Source organism: Boleophthalmus pectinirostris, unplaced genomic scaffold, assembly GCF_026225935.1.
Source record: "Boleophthalmus pectinirostris isolate CB_2022bp ecotype Guang Dong unplaced genomic scaffold, ASM2622593v1 HiC_scaffold_1, whole genome shotgun sequence".
NCBI lineage: Eukaryota > Metazoa > Chordata > Actinopteri > Gobiiformes > Gobiidae > Boleophthalmus > Boleophthalmus pectinirostris.
Genome location: NW_026570970.1, coordinates 6,566,520 through 6,586,973, shown reverse-complemented (window position 1 = coordinate 6,586,973; position 20,454 = coordinate 6,566,520). Strand labels below are relative to the sequence as shown.

The 20,454-nt window shown below is 37.6% G+C and overlaps 2 protein-coding genes across 2 annotated transcripts in view; both read left to right on the top strand.

Moving 5' to 3' along the window:
* The window catches only part of LOC129408124 (dynein axonemal heavy chain 1-like), a 30,383-nt gene extending 19,053 nt beyond the window's left edge, over positions 1–11,330 (top strand). Inside the window, 29 exon segments of the mRNA XM_055151007.1 lie at positions 79–219; positions 299–459; positions 532–689; positions 3,593–3,766; positions 4,198–4,370; positions 4,443–4,673; positions 4,780–4,833; positions 4,835–4,977; positions 5,069–5,204; positions 5,278–5,486; positions 5,599–5,770; positions 5,856–6,047; positions 6,129–6,239; positions 6,331–6,516; positions 6,604–6,795; positions 6,903–7,070; positions 7,168–7,359; positions 7,812–7,943; positions 8,016–8,141; positions 8,334–8,453; positions 8,604–8,752; positions 8,881–9,042; positions 9,131–9,356; positions 9,438–9,633; positions 9,714–9,865; positions 9,952–10,148; positions 10,226–10,370; positions 10,451–10,609; positions 10,997–11,330. Coding sequence (XP_055006982.1) covers positions 79–219; positions 299–459; positions 532–689; positions 3,593–3,766; positions 4,198–4,370; positions 4,443–4,673; positions 4,780–4,833; positions 4,835–4,977; positions 5,069–5,204; positions 5,278–5,486; positions 5,599–5,770; positions 5,856–6,047; positions 6,129–6,239; positions 6,331–6,516; positions 6,604–6,795; positions 6,903–7,070; positions 7,168–7,359; positions 7,812–7,943; positions 8,016–8,141; positions 8,334–8,453; positions 8,604–8,752; positions 8,881–9,042; positions 9,131–9,356; positions 9,438–9,633; positions 9,714–9,865; positions 9,952–10,148; positions 10,226–10,370; positions 10,451–10,609; positions 10,997–11,233 — 4,794 coding nt within the window. The 3' untranslated portion in view covers positions 11,234–11,330.
* A 245-nt stretch (positions 11,331–11,575) lies between these two features.
* On the top strand, positions 11,576–18,781 carry LOC129408119 (dynein axonemal heavy chain 1-like). Its single transcript, XM_055150986.1, has 22 exons — positions 11,576–11,803; positions 12,001–12,213; positions 12,306–12,470; positions 12,577–12,698; positions 12,811–12,916; positions 12,997–13,176; positions 13,255–13,395; positions 13,465–13,628; positions 13,758–13,871; positions 13,940–14,128; positions 14,224–14,329; positions 14,417–14,530; positions 14,608–14,757; positions 14,869–14,955; positions 15,025–15,211; positions 15,288–15,328; positions 15,567–15,720; positions 16,951–16,994; positions 17,172–17,230; positions 17,309–17,400; positions 17,623–17,715; positions 18,643–18,781. Exons 1-20 carry the CDS (start codon positions 11,576–11,578, stop codon positions 17,373–17,375), a joined length of 2,631 nt encoding a protein of 876 aa, XP_055006961.1. The 3' UTR covers positions 17,376–17,400; positions 17,623–17,715; positions 18,643–18,781.
* Positions 18,782–20,454: the final 1,673 nt, after the last annotated feature.

Sequence of the window (20,454 nt, the reverse complement as noted above, 5' to 3'; positions counted from 1 at the left end):
AAAGCAAAGTAAAGTTGTTTCTTAAAATGTTGCATTTGTGGATACAACGTTACAACTTCATCTTTTCATTTTGTCTAGGTACAGTGGATCAGCTGGATGAAAGATTCACCAAATTTTGTCATTACAGCAGAAACCAAGTATGCCGACATTGTTGTGCCCACCCCTGATACAATGAGAATGACTTTCCTGCTTGACATGCTATTGAATAATAAGAAACCGGTAGGTGTTATTTTTTTTAAATTAAAACTGTTTTGTTTAATGATTTATAAGGGATTGATATTTGATTTGTGTCTACTAGGTTCTGTGTATTGGTCCAACTGGAACTGGGAAGACCCTCACTCTGTCAGATAAACTACTCAAAAACATGTCATCAGACTACATTTCCCACTTTCTCATGTTCTCTGCTCGCACTTCAGCGAACCAGACTCAAGATTACATAGACAATAAACTAGTTAAAAGGTTTGTATTTGTATATTTTAGTCCACTCTGGGCCTTATATTGAATGTGAACTTCACATGTGTTGTCTGTCAGGCGGAAAAATGTGTTTGGGCCTCCAAAGGGAAAGTATTTCATATTCTTCATTGATGACCTTAACATGCCAATGTTAGAAACATATGGTGCTCAACCACCCATTGAGCTTCTGCGACAGTGGATGGATCATGGGGGCTGGTATGACAGGAAGCAGATAGGTACCCTGCACATGTTTTACACTCTGTGATATTACCAAATGACTGATTCACTTTCTGCAGCATTTAAACTGGAACACTGTATCCATTTCTGGGCTCGACATTAACGGTTGTCCGCTGGTCCGGGGCAACTAAAACTTTTGTCCGGGCAAGTACTCTCCTCTGCCTAGTTGCCCGAGCGGGCAAGTGAAAATAAAGCGACACAAATCTAGTCCCCCAGTAATAACTATTTATTTGGTTGATAAACAAAGCGACGGGTTGTCCGTTCATAACGCATTTTTTCCATTTCCGTGAAAGGAACAGATAAGTCCAACCTTTTGAACTGCCACGAAAAACGGCCGCGGTGACAAGTGCTCACTTCATGCGCGCTGCTGTGCGCATCACAGTCAATGTTTTGTCTTTCCCACTGACTGTAGGCATCTTAAATAAAACGGACGTAGTATTACGCTGCCTCCTGCACCACAATCTTTGCCCAGTCAATCAAAAATGTCCCTTAGTGCGGACCGTGCAACTCCACCCCTTTTGTTTTGTCTCTCATTCTACCGTCACATCTCACATATCTAGGAAACTTCATGACGCGTCGGAATGAAAAGCGAACTCAGGGCTAAACCCAACTCCAAACATTTGCCATATATTTATCAAGCCTACTCACTAATCTCAGTAATTAGTTAAAATGCATAGGTTATTATTATAGCCCGTGCTTTTGGGAATAACATTCACTGGGACGGTACCGGGGCGTCTCCAAGCGATACGTGCGCTCTGTGAGCGGGGCGTGTGTCACCGGAGGACCACGCCGCGTGACATTAAACCTGCTTCTCTACTTCAGTCCTCATGGAGCCCTGTACGTGCACACTCCCACATCGTACTGAGATCCATTCATAGAGAACAGTCCTACCTGTGCGCCTCCAGTGCCACGCGCGTAAATCCCGTGTTTTCTTAACCTATTACGCAGCGACGAGAAGCGCGAACAAGGACCTAAATTTAAGCAGTCCAAACTAACTCCACAGTAGAGGACCGAGATATGTAGTAGTTTTCTTTATAAGTGCGCAAAGGGTACAGTTACAATTTATGTTTTTATGCAAATTAATGGCCAACTGATTGTAAATAAACGCACAACTGATTGTCACGAAGACTGACCTGCGCTTAAGTTATAAAAGGCAGCGCATAGAGCATGTGCTCTTACTTTGATTAATAACTTTACGCTTTTTCTACTCGGAGGAGGACGGAGGAGAATTATGGAGAACTTTAGGCAGATTCGTTTGGATACATCTTTACGCACACGCGCTCCACGCTGGATATATTTACCAATGAGGAGCAGGGTTTTTGCGGAGTTTTGGTTCATATTATGTTTGGCTTAAATTTGACGCGGACACTGCAGGCTGTGGATTTATTATTACGCACTTTGGCTTTGAGACTCTATAAACGCCCCGCACTGGAGACTGGGTGTTTTCGGGTGGATACAAGTTTCACGCTGCACCTTGTTTCTTCAGCTCTTCTGTTTTACCGGTAAAAGACACACTGCACTTAGTTTGGACACATGTAGGACATGCTCAACATGTTAAACATGAGCGCTGTTTGTGCAGTACTGACGCGTGAACACCTGCACTACTGATAAATTGAAGTGAAATTAAAGTGTGTGTTGGCTTATTGACGCGGGCATTTAATGAAAGGGACCGAAAGTGGGCACCGAGCGAACTTTTGTTTTTTTTTAATACCAGTTTTTTAGTACTTACCAGTACTTACCGGGCCTTTTCGGTCGATGCCTACTTGAAACAGAGTTTCGATACCCAACACTATCTGCGCAGACTATAGGCTCGTGCAAGTCCAGTTCTATGGTGTACTGGCACTAAAATATTTGGAATGTGAAATGTGCAAGTGAAAGTCGGTTTCTTAACCTGTGGGCGAGGGTCCGAGGGAAGGACTTATAAGGCTATATATTTGTGAAGCTCATGAAGCCAAAATTAACTTTAAACATACAGAAAGTAAATCAGATGTAATGCAAAGTAGTGTAACTCCATTACATATGAGGGACAATACTGCATTACAAAATGTTACACTGCAAAAGGCAATATGTATCACAGTTTCAGATTAACTTGCTCATTGGTCCCAGCATTGGTCCCAGATGACAGCAACCAGGACTATAGATGTTCTGTCATATTTATCTATAATCATATTAGTTCTAGTTGTCACCTGCCCATATGGGTCTGGCAACCTGAGACACGTTGAGGCACTCTTAGATCTCTGAGTGGATACAAGAGAGAACAATTTAATGAGAAGACCAATGATAATCGTTTTCATCTCATATACATACAAATTTGGACACACTTTTTCATGTATGCTTCTTTTTTTCCCTCCATATTTACACTGTGGAGTGTAGTGTGAAATGATTTAAACTTGTTTTATATATTTGAGATTCTGCCCCACTCTCTCAAACCATTTAGTCATTGTGGTCATGTTATGTTGGTATTCATATGAAAAAAAAGTTTTTATATGCCTGTGCTAGAGTTCTAGTCAAGACTGCATTAATTGAGGCCAAGACCTGTCCGAGACCTCAGGGTCCTGAGACCAGGACAAGACCAAGACCTCTGAGGAAACCACTGAGTGTGAAGTGAATGAATAATGAACTTTAAAGCGCTTTGGGTATCTTGAAAGACGCTATATAAATGCTATCAATCAATCAATCGACACAGATCTGCCCCAGGAGCATGTTGTGCTGAGCCAGGCCCTAAAAAAAGGTCTAGAGTACTACGACACTAGCCTGTGCACATGTTTAAAATTATATAATTAACTGAGCACCATTTTGTTTTTCCGGGCAAGTAAGTCTGGGTGTCGGACAAGTAAAAAATTATAGCCACTTGCCCGGTCAAGTACTTGTAAATGCTTAATGTCAAGCCCTGCATTTACAGGCACCTTTAGACACTTGGTAGATATAAATTTTGCCTGTGCCATGGGGCCTCCTGGTGGAGGACGAAATCCCATCACACCACGATTCTCTCGGCACTTCAACTTCTTGTCTTTTACTGAAATGGATGATACCAGCAAGAAGCACATTTTTACCTCCATTCTAGGCACCTGGATGGGTAAGACCTTTTACACTTTAACAAAATTAATATTTAAATCTTTTACAAATATTAACCATATAACAGAAATTATATAAGACTGGCTTGCCTGATCAACTCTTTGTATTCCATGCAAATAAATTCAGTGGCATTGCCACCACTCAAATCATGCAGTTTGGAGCAGGGTTCAGACTGTGTAGGAAGAAATGTGTAAAATGTGAAATGTAAATGGCAGTGATTAAAAATCTATATAATTTATGTTAATCCATTTTATTTCTCCTTAATGACACATGTGAAAACTGAGATTGTTCGATATAAAAAAACATATATATAGAGAGAGATATTTTATTGATGCCAGGGGAAATTCAAGTTTATATATTGTGTGAGTTTGTGGGATTAGGTCACCATATTGCAAGTGTGGGGTATAAATGTTTGCCACCTCTTTTCCTCAGTGCCAGCTATCCAGTCACTGAATGAGACTCTTGTTGATGCCACTATTCGAGTCTACTCTACGATAACTTCTCAGCTTCTTCCAACTCCAGCCAAATCTCATTATACTTTCAACCTCAGAGACCTGTCCAAGGTTTTCCAGGGCATGCTCATGGCTAATGCTGATACAATTGAGGTAGTGACAAAAATATGCATGTGTAATATGCAATAACTGTTTATTTTGTAATTTTTGTTTTTTTAATTGTAGGAGAAATCACAGTTGCTCCAGTTGTGGTACCATGAAAGCTGTCGGGTTTTTCAGGACCGCCTTGTCTGTGTTGAGGACAGAGAATGGTTTAACGCACTCCTGAAAGACTGTATCCAAGAATTTGGGTGCAAGGTTGAAGAAGTTTTAACATGTCAGCCAGTTTTATTTGGAGACTTCATGGGTTCTGGACCTGACAATAAAATGTATGCCTTAATTGACAACAAGGATGAGGTTGGTATTTTAGAAGAGAGGAAGACCAGTTTATACAAATATTAGCATTTATTAACATATTATTCATAAAAAAATGTCTTCTGTTTTTAAAAAATATATTTTTCAGTTAGTAGAGGTCATCGTAGAGTACATGGAAGACTATAATCAAAGCAGCAAAACAAAAAATGAAACTAGTGCTTTTCATGGATGCTATAGAACATGTGTGTCGTATCAGCCGTATCCTGCGCCAGCCTTTAGGCAATGCTCTTTTGCTGGGTGTAGGTGGCAGCGGCCGCCAGTCTTTGACCAAACTGGCCTCCTATATGTAAATCATTGCCTCATTTTGTATAACCTAAGTTGTTAAAGCTTTACACTATGTATCCCTATTTGACTGATGTTGTTTTCTTCATTATCAGGTCTAACTATGAGTGTTTTCAGATTGAACTGTCCAAAAACTATGGTCTATCAGAATGGAGAGAAGACCTGAAAGGTATTATGCTGAAGGCTGGCCTTCAAAACCAGTCAATCACTTTCCTCTTTGTAGATACACAGGTAAGTGTCATAATCATTTTTAATAATAATAAAAAAAAACTTAAAATACTGAAAACCTTTTTTAACTATTCAGATAAAAAGTGAGTCTTTCCTGGAAGATATCAATAACATCTTAAACTCTGGGGATGTTCCCAATCTGTATGCTAATGATGAGGAGGAACTGATACTTACTACAATGAAGCCAGCAGTTTTAGAGCTGGGTCAGCAGCCAACTAAGGCTAATCTTATGGCTGCATACCTCAAGAAGGTCCGGAGCAATATTCATACAGTTCTGTGCATGAGGTAAGCAATAACTATTATTTTTAGTTATGTGCACACTGCCTCAGTGTCTTTTGATTCCATCTTAGTTTCAACACTATGTATGTCATCTAGTGTATTTTTCGTACTTTTATAGTCCTATAGGGGAGGTATTTCGTGCACGTCTGAGGCAGTTCCCTTCACTGGTTACCTGCTGCACTATTGATTGGTTCAGTGCCTGGCCGGAGGATGCTCTTCAAGCTGTGGCTTCTACTTTTCTGAATGAGATGTCCGACCTTGAAGCCAGTGATGAAGCTCTTAGAGAATTGGTAAAATGGCTTGAAGTTACAATTTACATCATAGTATCATATACAAAGAAGCTTGTATTGACTTCTCCTGTACCTTTATATATAGACTCTTATGTGTGTGAAGATCCACCAAATGGTAGCCAAGAAGTGTGAACAATTCAAGGCTGAGCTTTCACGATACAATTATGTAACACCAAAAAGCTATTTGGAATTGCTCAATATTTTCTCAAACCTCACTTCACATAAAAAAAATCAATTAAGTAGTGCACGACTGCGCATGAAAACTGGTCTGGACAAAGTAAGCTGTTAGCACCTTAATTATAATCCTTTTACTATTTGATTATGTGGTATTTATGTTAACTCAAAATCTCCATTATAGCTTCTCAGCACTGCAGACGATGTGAAAAAGATGCAGGAAGAGTTGGTAAAAATGAGGCCAAGTTTGGAGGAGGCTGCTCAGGATACTGAGGTCACTATGGAGACAATAAAAGTAAGAAAAATAAAAATAAAAAGCAACATTTAGTTATTTATATATATGTATATATATATAAAAAAAAACACGTTTGTCCTTTTCTTTTTAGAAAGATACAATCATTGCTGAGGAAACACGTAAATCAGTGCAAGAAGATGAATCTAAAGCCAAGAAAAAAGCACAAATAGCAGAGGCCATTGCAACTGATGCACAGAGAGACTTGGATGAGGCTTTACCTGCACTGGAGGATGCACTCACAAGCCTAAAGTCACTCAACAAAAATGATGTTACTGAGGTGAGATTCTTTATATATATAGATTTCTTGTGTGTTAGATTTGTTGTGGTGTCATTATCTTTTAATACTTGTGGTTGTGTTTGATAGGTGCGAGCTTTACAGCGACCACCTCCTGGTGTAAAGTTGGTCATAGAGGCAGTGTGTATTATGAAGGGTATTAAACCTAAGAAGGTACCTGGAGAGAAGCCAGGTACGAAGGTGGATGACTACTGGGAACCAGGAAAGGGTCTGCTGAAAGACCCTGGTAAATTTTTGGAGGGCCTGTTCAACTATGATAAGGTAGAAATGATATTATAAGTAAACGTATATTAATTTGTTTATTTATTCTTTATGCCACTGTTCTAGTAGCTTCAGGGCTGTGTGTACATGTTTTTGCCTTTTCACAGGACAACATTCCAGATACTGTGATCCAGCTGATCCAGCCCTACATGGACAATGAGGAATTTCAACCAGCTGCTATTGCCAAAGTGTCCAAAGCCTGTACATCCATTTGCCAGTGGACAAGGGCAATGTATACATATAATTTCGCAGCAAAGGCGGTTGAGCCTAAAAGGGTAAAAACAACAGTGTTTAAGATCAGATTTTTTCTGAAATACAATTGTCTGTCTTCTGAAATAATGTGATTTGGCCATTCTGTGTTATTTTATATAGCAAGCGCTTCAGGAGGCCAGGGAAGACTTAGCTATGACCCAACAAATGCTAGATGATTCCAAAGCAAAGCTGGCAGCCGTTGAGGGTGGAATTGCCGCTTTACAGGCAAAGTATGAGGCCTGTATAGCAAGGAAAAATGAACTGGAGAATCAGTATGACCTATGTGAAAAACGGAGAGTTCGTGCAGATAAGGTAATTAAAAGTAGTAAACATTTTATCATTAAACATGCTACAAAAGTCATTAAACATTAAACATAGGTCTCCAAGAAGAATAGTCGATAGCTGATAGCAATTAACCTACCCAGGGACTACAGGTGGAAATTAGCACTGATGCTACAACCTGGTACAATGGTACAATCTCTCCTGTTAAGGTTAATATATATTGTGCACTATCCATGTCCCAATAAATAAACTAAAACAAACAAGTGTTAGGTGTTAGTACATTTTTAGAAATATTAATAAGTTCATTCAACATTTAGATCTTAGTGCTGTCTATACAGACTCTGTACCATGGTATGTGCCAGCTGTATGTGTATGCTATTTTCCATTTTATTGGCTTGTTTAGCAATACCAATAATAAAATATGGGACAGTGATTACATGTCTTAGATGTCTTTATGAATGTATTTTTTGTTTGTTTTTTAGCTCACAGGAGGACTTGCTGATGAGAAGGTACGCTGGAAGGAAACTGTACAAAATTTGGATGACATGATCAATAATGTGACAGGAGATGTTCTTCTGTCTGCTGGTTATGTAGCATACTTGGGACCATTTACTGTAAGTGCTGATTTGCGTTTGCATTTGGCATTGTCATCATTCTTATAACAAAAATGTGGTGATGTTGAGTAGGGGGAGTATAGGGCTGCTATGGCTGAGGAGTGGCTTCATTGTTTCAAGGAGTTAAATGTTCCCCACACTAGAGAACCCAACTTGATCAACACACTTGGAGATCCAGTGAATATTCGCTCATGGCAGGTCAGTACAAGCATAAGATAGATTTCACTAACAAAGACAGTGCCACAACAATAAAATGCAATGACTATTGTATGAATTAAAATTAAGGCGGACGACAGCTGGGTTGATTGAAACTTAGAGTGGTGGCTCTGTCTTAGTTAACATTATTTAAATCAGCAATAATTTCCCATATTATTTTTATGCTAAATTCAGATTGCAGGATTGCCAAAGGATAACCTTTCAGCAGAGAATGGTGTGATTTCCCAGTATTCTTTGCGCTGGGCTCTTTTCATTGATCCTCAAGGACAAGCCAATAAATGGATTAAAAACATGGTGAGTGTGCATGTAAAATGTACAATAACAGATTATTTAATAAATATGCCAGTTGTTACAGAGTGGGGACTTGCATTACATTGCTTCTGACTATATTACAGTTTGTGTATATTTGATCCTTTGCATGCCCTGTTTTTCTTTGTCATACAGGAGCAAGAAAATGGACTTGAGGTTGTGAAGCTTACTGACCAAGACTTTCTGCGCAGCCTAGAGAATGCCATACGTTTCGGCAAACCTGCCCTCTTGGAGAACGTGGGGGAGGAACTTGATCCTGCATTGGAACCTGTTTTTGTTAAAGCAGGTATAGAACCACAATCACCATTTACTAACAAGAAAATTGTCCATATAGTACTGTTTATGAGTTTTTGTATCCTGCTGTGATATTAATATGCTTAAGTTTTGCCTTGACCTTCTGTATTTTTCTGCAGACCTTTAAGCAGTCAGGCAGCACAATGCTCAAGATTGGTGATTCAGTAATCCCATATCATGAAAACTTCAGAATGTATATTACCACCAAGCTCCCAAATCCACACTACTCACCAGAAGTCTCCACCAAAGTTACACTGATAAATTTCACCTTATCTCCAAGGTATCTTTACATTTTACTGATCTCTCTAAGATTAAGAAAACACTTACCATATATTTAAAGTACTATATGCATTTTATGCTCCAACCAGTGGACTTCAGGACCAGCTGCTTGCTCAAGTTGTGGCTAAAGAGTGTGCAGACTTAGAAGAAACAAAAAATCAGCTCATTATTAGTAATGCCCAAATGAAACAGGAACTAAAAGAGATTGAGGATGAGATTCTTCTGCGACTCAGTTCTACAGAAGGAAACCCTGTGGACAATGAGGAACTAATTCAAGTTTTAGCAGCTTCCAAAGTCAAAGCGGGGGAAATTAAGGTCAGATAAAATAACTAAATATCTATTAATACATAATAGACACATAAATTGTTCTAATCATTTTTTTTTTGTTCATGAAAGGACAAAGTGACATCTGCTGAAAAAACTGAACGTGAAATTGATGCAACACGTCTGGAGTATGTTCCTGTGGCAGTACGGACCCAGCTTCTCTTCTTCTGTGTTTCTGACCTCTCCAGCGTGGATCCAATGTATCAGTATTCTTTGGAGTGGTTCCTTGGCATCTTTGTGTCAGCCATTGCAAACTCTAAGAAAGCAGGTAGAAATTATACTTAAATCTGCTTTGCACAAATTAACAAGAAAAATGTGTTTCCATGACTTGTTTTATTTTTTCTTCAGATATTTTAGAGCAAAGAATTGCCAACATAAATGAATATTTCACATTCAGCCTGTACACCAATGTGTGTCGCAGCTTGTTTGAGAAGCACAAACTTATGTTTGCCTTCCTTCTGTGTGCACGCATACTGATGAATAGGAAAAAAATTAATATGGCAAGTGCCTCTTCTACCTATATATAGTCATATAAACTATATTTTCAGAACTTTTTTTTTACTCTTTTATGGTGCTAATATGGCAGATTGAATGGCGGCTTCTGTTATCTGGAGCAATGCCAACAAAAGAGCTTCAAAATCCTGCAGTGAGCTGGTTATCAGAGCGGACCTGGCAGGACATCCTGGGCCTCAGTACTCTACCGAACTTCATAAATCTGGCAGAGAGTTTCTCACAACACCTACAAGGATTCAAGATGATTTTTGACAGCAACCAACCACACAGGTTACTAACTTCATAATGTTATACAAAGCATGTGTATGAAATTTAATTACTTGATTAATATTTTTTTATACCATCAGGGAGCCATTACCTGGCGATTGGGACACAAATTTGGACTCATTTCAGAAGCTTTTAGTGTTGCGCTGTTTGAGGGCCGATTGTCTTATTCAGGGTTTTCAAGACTTTGTGGCAGCTAAACTGGGTCAGCAATTCATAGAACCTCAGGTACCAAAACTAACTAAAAGTTATAATTATAGTATAAATGATAAAACATCTCTGGTTCTAAAATATGTTTTGTTCTTTAGACATCTGATTTATCTGAGGTCTTCAAAGATTCTTCCCACACGACTCCTCTCATCTTTGTCCTGTCACCTGGTACTGACCCTGCAGCAGACCTGTACAAGTTTGCTGATGTCATGCAGTTCTCCAAGAAGATGAGCGCTATCTCTCTAGGCCAAGGCCAGGTCTCATGATTTACCCTTTATCTTTAATAGGTTCATTTTAACTCTTCTTATGTGCTAAAAAAATCATAACTTGCACATTTTTGATTTATGCTGTGCTCATTTTTACAAGACTAAGGCACCTTATAGGTATTTCACTACCAGCATACTACTTTTAAGGCATATTACATTACTTTTACATGGTCACACATGAGGCATTACAATATTATTATTTATCATCCTGTGAACAATTGACCGATGGCGTTCACAGACTCTTTCTCATCAGCGGTGTGTTATGTTCGTTTATGTAATGTGAACTGTTTCTTCTAACACTTCAGACTATAATGTAGCTCATTTGTTTTCTGGTGTATGCATATGGTGCTTATGTGGGCTGTGGTGTGCTGTTTCCAGGGCCCCCGGGCTGAGATCATGATGCACGCTGCCATGATGAAAGGACATTGGGTCTTCTTCCAGAACTGTCACTTGGCTCCCAGCTGGATGCCTGCACTAATACATTGTTTTGATAATCCCACATTTAACCCTTCCAGACTCCCCCTTTTATCCCCTAATGAAGTGCTATACATCCTTTTTTCGGTACAACCTGTTCTTTCACAATCTGAATGCTGTAGTTGTGTCATATGGCTGTAATAAAAGCTATAGAACTAGAAATACAAAGGGGAAAAAAAAGGAAAATGATATTCACACTCCTTTATTCAAAACACACAGCAAACATGTATAAACAACTTTTTAGACATAATAAATACTTAGTTTAGGGTCTTAGCTACAAAAGTGCAAAATATCAAGTTTGTAGGTATTCTAAAAATGTCATTTTTGCCCTCAAAACCAAAAAAAGTGCACTCGTCCAAGTCCTTCCCTAGTGCCAATCATGGAAGCAGTTCCTATCAGGCACCAGGCATAGTGCCACATCACAGGCCTTGCATTTCCATGCAGTACACTGCCTCTTCCCCCGTGTTTGTCAGCAGTGCACACATGACAGCCTCCCATATGATCCTTGCCTGCTGCGGTCTTCCTGGTGTGGTGGTTAGTAAGTGTAGTGATCGAGATGAAGTACTGAGGAGTGGAGATCTGGATCTTCCATGCCCTCCATCCCTGCCCCTCCTTCTGCTCTCAGAGGAGATCATAGGTGTTGAAGGTGTTGATGGTTCTGGACGGGTGGTTGGGGTTGTAGACACTGATGAAGCTGGGGAGACACCTGAAGTGAATGGCACAGGGGAATCTGGAGGAGCCTGAGGAACATCCTCTGACTCAGCACTAAACAAAAGTCTCTATCTTTTATGATAAAAAGTTATGCGCGGTTATGTAAAACACTGGAAGGGTTAAAGGATTTCATTCTAACTGTTATTTAATAACTTTTTTCAAACACAACAATTCATTCTTGCTCTCATTCTTTTTAGGCACTTAATAAAATGAAAGCTGAATGGTCAGCTTTAGTCGTTGATGTGCTGCCATACAAGAACACTGGAACCTACATTCTCAAAAGTCCAGAGGAAGCTTCCCAATTGCTAGATGACCACATTGTCATGACCCAGAGCATGTCACTCTCACCATTTAAAAAATACTTTGAAAGTCGCATAGCCAACTGGGAGAGTAAACTGAAAATGACTCAAGTACAACTATAGATCACATTGTACATCAAATCTAACTGCATTGCCACCTCTGTTTCTAATTGTGCGGTGCTACCCTCTTCTGGTCTTTGTAGGATGTGCTAGAGGAATGGCTGACATGCCAGCGTTCTTTGCTTTACCTTGAGCCCATTTTCAGCTCCCCAGATATTAACCAACAACTGCCCAATGAAGCAGGGCAATACCAACAAATGGAAAAAATGTGGACAACAGTGATGAGAAAAGCTAACAATAATCGCAAGGTTATAACTCATATCTGTTTTACAAATTCAGAATGAACTACAGCGTCAATTTTGACTCCTAGACAATACACACAATGTACACTCAGATTACTGGTATGTTTTGTAGATAACTGAGTTGTGTCCAGATGCCCGTTTATTGTCTACTCTGAAGACGTCCAACTCACTCTTAGAACAAGTACAGAAAGGTCTCAGTGAGTACTTGGAGACAAAGAGACGTTCTTTTCCAAGGTATCTGCCTTTTTCTTGTAACCTTTATTTTATACTGTGTCAAAGTGAACTGTGTGCCCAATTGTTCCACATAATATTTTATTATGTATTACTAAAGTAATTTTTTTTTCAGGTTTTACTTCCTATCAGACGATGAGTTGCTTGAAATTTTGTCCCAGACCAAAGATCCCACAGCTGTTCAGCCACATTTACGCAAATGCTTTGAGAACATTGCACGGGTTCGATGATTGAACTTTTTGATAACAATTTTACTATAAAGCTTGAGAAAAATATCCCATCAATTTTTGTATTTTTCCAGCTAAAATTTCAGCCTGACTTACAAATCACTGACATGTACTCTGGAGAAGGAGAGGAAGTGAAGCTTTTCCAGTCTGTACAGCCTACTGGTGATGTGGAAGACTGGCTCAGAAATGTAGAGAAGTCAATGAAAGCTACAGTAAAAGATAATATTGACCGATCATTAAAAGTCTACTATGAGGTTTGTCACACTATTTGTAGAAAAGTAATACGACTGTTGTTGACATGGTTTGTATAAAAACACTTTTTGTAATTTTAGCAACCTCGGGAGAAGTGGGTTTTGTCATGGCCTGGTCAGGTGGTGATTGCTGGATGCCAAGTATTCTGGACTGCCGAGGTATCGGAAGCTATAGAGAAAGGAGACTTGGCTAATCATCTTTATCCTCAACTGCAAACACAGGTGTGTAATAGTAGCATATGCAATATTCTGATGACACTTCATTACTTCATTGACAGTCTCTCTTTATAGTTGGGTAACTTAGTCAAACTGGTCAGAGGAAATTTGTCCAGAATGCAAAGGGCTGTTCTGTCTGCCCTCATTGTCATAGAAGTCCATGCAAAAGATGTTGCTGCTGAACTGGTCCAGCAAAAGCTTTCAAATATTAATGACTTTGAATGGATCAGCCAGCTCAGGTGGGCAAAGAAAATCTGTGAGAGCTTTTATTTCTTTGAATTTGTTGTAAGAGAAATTACAAAAAATGTTTTATTATTGATTGATTATTATTGTATATTGTATCATGTTTACTATTGTATTATATATAGATACTACTGGGCAAGAGATGACTTGTATGTCCGTGTGGTAAATGCAGAGTTTTTGTATGGATATGAATATCTTGGTAACTCTGGTCGGCTGGTTATCACCCCACTGACAGACAGGTGAGGGTCAGATTTTACACTTTTTCCAACAAAACAAATCCTTACTTTGTTCTATAATTTTGTCCTAGATGTTACCTAACGCTAACAGGGGCTCTTCATTTGAAATTTGGAGGGGCTCCTGCGGGCCCAGCTGGTACAGGAAAGACCGAGACCACCAAAGATCTTGGAAAGGCCCTAGCAATCCAGACTGTGGTGTTCAACTGTTCAGATCAGCTCGACTTCAAGGCCATGGGGAAATTCTTTAAAGGACTAGCCAGGTTAAACACAGCCTAATACTAAAAATATTACTAAGCACAGTACACTTAAGTAGCTAAATTAATACTGTTTATTGTTTTTATTTCCTGACTTGTAGCTCTGGCGCTTGGGCATGCTTTGATGAATTTAATCGTATAGATGTGGAAGTGCTTTCTGTAGTGGCACAACAAATTACCACTATACAAAAGGCTCAACAGCAAAGAGTAAGACTGTTTTCTAATCAATATAGGCCTTGTAATAGCTATGTCTAAATAAATAGATATAGGTAATGAAGTAATAACTGATTTCAGGTTAAAAGCTTTGAATTTGAGGGGACTGAAATCACACTTGTTCCCTCCTGCGCTGTGTTTATTACAATGAATCCTGGATATGCTGGCCGCACAGAACTGCCTGACAATCTTAAGGTACAGTATACTGAGTTTCTTATACCACTCTAACATGTATAATATGTGTTATTATAACATACACCATATATTCCTAGGCTCTGTTTCGTCCTGTGGCTATGATGGTGCCCAACTATGCTATGATTGCTGAAATTTCTTTATACTCATTTGGCTTTAGTGATGCCAAAATCCTTTCAAAGAAAATAACATCTACTTTTAAGCTATCCTCTGAACAGCTTAGCTCACAGGTATGAACTTTATTATTTAATTAGCAGTTTAATACTATTGATAAGTCATTGATCAAATCATCATTTTTATTGCAATATTAATTTTAATAACGTTGTGTTGGGTCTTTGTAGGATCATTATGACTTCGGTATGAGAGCTGTAAAATCTGTGATTTCGGCAGCTGGAAACCTCAAGAGAGAACATCCTGAGATGAATGAAGTAGGTCATTTGGCTTCTGTTTCAATTCCTTAGTCCACCATTGTATTTTTATTTTTATTTTTCCTGAAGGAGTTAATTTGTCTGCGAGCCATTAATGACGTCAATGTGCCAAAGTTTCTTCAAGATGACTTGAAACTGTTCAGTGGGATTGTGTCTGATCTGTTCCCCAAGACAAAACAGGAGCCAATCAGTTATGGAACACTGGAGCAATCCATGCGCAGTGTTTGTGTTGAGAGGAACTTGAAAGATGTTGATGGTCTGTGTTTTAACAAAGGGAATCATAATTCAGATGTTTACAGAACACTGTTAATAAACCACTGATTTTTTTGTAGGGTTTATTCATAAATGTATTCAGCTTTATGAAACTACAGTGGTGAGACATGGCCTTATGCTTGTGGGACCTAAGAAATGAAACACTGAAATTGTTCAAACTACATCACATATTTGTTTTGGATTTATTTAAAAATATTCTTTCTCAAGTTTAATCAAGTATGTTTAGTTGTATGTAAGTAACAGAGTAACTTTCTAAAGTAAAGTAACACTATTATGTATATGTAATTAATAGTGTTGTGTTGGTAACTAAAAGTGTTGTGTTGGTTTCATTCATAAAGTTGACGCATACGACGCACAATCTTTGCACATGCGCATTTCCTGTACGTCAACGTCACGTTCAGCGACGTCGTTCAACATCCGGTGCAGTGGATTCGAGCAGCGTTCTGTTGGCAGCGATTAAAATCGTAATTAATCCCTCAAAAATATTGGTAAGTAAGTACATTTTTTTAGGATATGTTATTGAATCTAAGTTTTTGTACAAGATATCGGCTGTATTTGTTGTGTTTTTGTAAGACAGAAATGTTTTCAGCTTGTCTGAATACGTGTTAGCTAGCATCTCGTTTTGCATGTGTCAAATACTTTCAGTGATTTAACTGTTAAAATGAATCCCTTTTCAAACCATAGTAGTTTTCGGCAGCAAATAAATGACCAAACTTAACGTGAACCAATAATTGTTCCGTCATTCACGTATTTAGCGTAATTGCTGCTAATATACAGCGGGCGCGCGCTTAAAGTACCGCGCGGCCCCGCCTCTGTTCAGGCTTTGCTCCGCTTCGTTTATGTCGCGTTGCTCTCAGGCAAGACTTAAAAAACACGTCAAATATGAGTGAATTCAATTCGAAAGGCTGACGACATATCCATTTGGAGACTGATGAATAATCATTCAGAACCAAAGCGGAGACGGAGTGGGCGCGTGCGCGGCGCAGGTAGGGGCGCGCGCACGCGCCGCCCTCTCCGGTGCAGTTCACTTGTTTGTTTCTTTGCTCCGGTCCTGTGGCTCAGCTCAAAGTTACAGCGTCGGTTCGCGCTTCTTGTCAATACATTTATTGAAGTTAGAGAAAAGTAAACAGGCCTTTTCTGTCCGTTTGGAGTAACACGTGTGATATTGTTAATGGCATCAATGCCGCACGTGTTTACGCGAATGCGTCAATGCGTACATCCAATTAGGCTTCATATTGTCGTGCAAATGTTAAAGATGAATATATTCATGATGGTCTAAACTATCACGGTGAAATAAAAATTAAGGATGTTGACAATCTTTTGTTTTAGTACCCGCATATTTTGTGAACAATTATTTATACCAAGGCAGAGTAACGTATGCGTTTGTAATGTATAGATATTTGTTTGTGCTACATTTGTTTATTTGGACACTTGGGCATTGTTGAATCTTTTGCTGTTTATGTTGCTGTTTGTTTTTGTGATTTTGCTCAGTTATGAGGGTAGGCAGGCATTACTAGTATGTATATGAATATGCATACAAATTAAATCAGATAGACCTACTGTCACTGACACTGAAAATGTAATTAATGGGCTTTATTTAAACTTGATATTTTGTCATTTTTAACACTTGAAGTTGTACTAAGCTTGGTGTTTTAATCTGAATACGTCTTACTGTCATTGTCAATGAACACAATTTGCTAATTATGGTTGTTTCTCTTTCAGATTTGAATGTGAGGGTGTCGGATCTGCTCAGAATAAAGTTTGAGGTACCAAACACTGAACATGACATTGTACAAATCAGTTTCAACAGCATATCCTTGCATCTACAATGCTATAGTTCTGTAATTGTCCATCGACTCCAATTTACTTCCTCTTGAAAAACTCCTGCCCCATTCTAACTGCTATGATTCTGATGTTTTTATTTTGCTTTTCTGTCCGTAAAGAAAGATATGAACATTAATAACAGACAAACCCTGAGGTTGCTCCTGCTAACGTTAGCAAGGTGAGATGTGTATATATTTAATCTTTTACATACAATGTTTCATGTATGTAATTATTATTATTGTTTTTTTTTTAATAGACCAGCACTCCTGCCAGTTACTGAAGGCTTTCAAAAGAAAAGGTGGAAAAATGGGACAGAGCATTAAAACTGCTCTGTCTGAGATGGGCCAGGTAATTAACTCTTTTTTGTTTTTTTTATTTACTGTGACCAGTCCAGAAACCCAGACTAGACCTTGTCTGAACAGCTTGTCTGGATTATTTTAGGTTGGTCATAATGTTGTCACAATACAACATTTTCATTTGCCATATTGGTACCAAGGAGTCAAGGTGCAGATGATGCCGCACCAAAATGAGTGAACTAAAACACATACCTATTTGTTTTTTCCCCACCAGACTTCCTGCATTGATGTCATGCGAGAGTGTGTCTTGAAAGCACTGACACTCTACCTATATGAGGATCCCAAAAGTCTAATTAAGGAGTATTTGGTAAGTTGAATTTACTGTTTATACTATTATGTTTTTAATCATTTGGAAAAATGCATTGAGCCCAGATTGGAAATTCTAGTTTAATCTTTATCTAAATTTAACTAAATTGGATGCTTTTGACTCATTTTCAAGTTTTTTGACATGTACCACTGGTGCTACAAGAGGTCCTTCTGGTTGCATTCTATTTAAGTTTTATCTGACAGGAGGAGCTAAGGCAGTATCCTCCAGCAATTTGACCAAAACTTTTTTTTTTCCTTAGGTGGTATTAAAAGATGGAAAACCACTGGATTCTATTAAACCTTGAAACAATTCAAATTGTATATAACAATAGTTTTGTTTTAGTATCAGTATAAAATATATATTCTTTCTTAGTAATGACAGAATTTTATGATAGTTGCTTAAAACCATTTTTTCATTCAATAGTGAATTCCTTTCTGAATAAATTAACAGGGACAACCTGGATTTTTAAAATTTATTTTTTTGACAACTGATTAACATGATCACTATAGAACGATTTTGCTTTGGTTGTAAATAAAAGTAGGGAGGATGATTTTTTTTTTCATCAGATTTTGAATTTTAAATACCAATTTCTCACTTTGAATTTTTTTTAACTCTTAAAAACATTTTTGAATCATTTTTTTTCTATTTCAGTTGATGAAATTGTAAATATACATTTTAAAAGTGTTACAAAAAAAAAAAAAAATATATATATATATATATATATATATATATATATATAAATATTCAGCATATATATTTTCAACAATCTAAATTCAGAGTGTACATTTGCATTCAAAAACTTTGCAGCAAGGATCTAAGCCATAAGCAGTTGATCTGACCACCTGTGGTGGCAAGACTGTAGATGAAATAGAATGAAATGGTATTTGTGCATTTTCATTTCAATAGCTTTTCCTCTGTTACTTTCAGGATGTGACTGTGATGGAAACCGGAGACATGGAGCAGGTGGATATTAGAGTGTACAAAATCAGAGAAAAGAGAGCGAGGCCAGATGACAACGTGGAGGACGTTGGTATCATTGAACAGTGCACTGTTCTCCAGGACCTGCAAGATGTGCCGACTGGATGTGNTTCAAGTTTTTTGACATGTACCACTGGTGCACAAGAGGTCCTTCTGGTTGCATTCTATTTAAGTTTTATCTGACAGGAGGAGCTAAGGCAGTATCCTCCAGCAATTTGACCAAAACTTTTTTTTTTCCTTAGGTGGTATTAAAAATGGAAAACCACTGGATTCTATTAAACCTTGAAACAATTCAAATTGTATATAACAATAGTTTTGTTTTAGTATCAGTATAAAATATATATTCTTTCTTAGTAATGACAGAATTTTATGATAGTTGCTTAAAACCATTTTTTCATTCAGTAGTGAATTCCTTTCTGAATAAATTAACAGGGACAACCTGGATTTTTTAAATTTATTTTTTGACATCTGATTAACATGATCATTATAGAACGATTTTGCTTTGGTTGTAAATAAAAGTAGGAGGATGATTTTTTTTCATCAGATTTTGAATTTTAAATACCATTGAATTTCTCACTTTGAATTTTTTAACTCTTAAAAACATTTTGAATCATTTTTATTCTATTTTCAGTTTGATGAAATTGTAAATATACATTTTCAAAGTGTTAAAAAAAAAAATATATATATATATATATATATATATATATATAATATATATATATAATATCAGCATATATATTTTCAACAATCTAAATTCAGAGTGTACATTTGCATTGAAAAACTTTGCAGCAAGGATCTAAGCCATAAGCAGTTGATCTGACCACCTGTGGTGGCAAGACTGTAGATGAAAGAGAATGAAATGGTATTTGTGCATTTTAATTTCAATAGCTTTTCCTCTGTTACTTTCAGGATGTGACTGTGATGAAAACCGGAGACATGGAGCAGGTGGATATTAGAGTGTACAAAATCAGAGAAAAGAGAGCGAGGCCAGATGACAACGTGGAGGATGTTGGTATCATTGAACAGTGCACTGTTCTCCAGGACCTGCAAGATGTGCCGACTGGATGTGCTTTTCTGTTTGGACTCCTGTACTGCCTGAATCTCAGCTATCCAAAGAAACTACGCTACACCTTGGAGTTTTATCAGAAAGTCCTCATGGGTTTGGATGGCAAAAAACTATCAAACAAGGTACAAGTTCATGAACTGTTTGAATTTTGAAAAGGCATACTGGATTATGTTCTTGGCTTTAATGTGCAGTGTTCAATAAGTTTTTAACAAATGGTTGTAAATATAAAAAAAGCAGCACTTCTTTTGATGTATAAAAATCAGTCAAAATCAAAATTGTAAATGACATCTTAAAACATCTTTGAATTATTTTTATTCTTTATTTCAGTTAATGAAATTGTACGTATACATTTTCAAAGTGTCTAAAAAAAAACAAAAAAACTTTTAAATATTTGGCAGATATTTTCAACAGTCTAAATTCAGAGTACATTTGGAGGGAAAATTTCACAGCAAAGATTCAAGCTATAAGCATTTGGTCTGACTTTGTAACAATCAGGAAATGCTTATACTGACCAGTCTGATTGGTCAGAATTGGCTTAATTCAAACCTCATCACTTTAATTCTTAAACTAACCCAAAAATATGTGCTGAATATTTAAAAGGTGAATTTTCTATTTTGATAATTAAAATCAGCAATTGAACTTCAGAATATAAATAATTCAAGCATGCTTTTTTAGAGTTAAAAAAAAAATTCAAA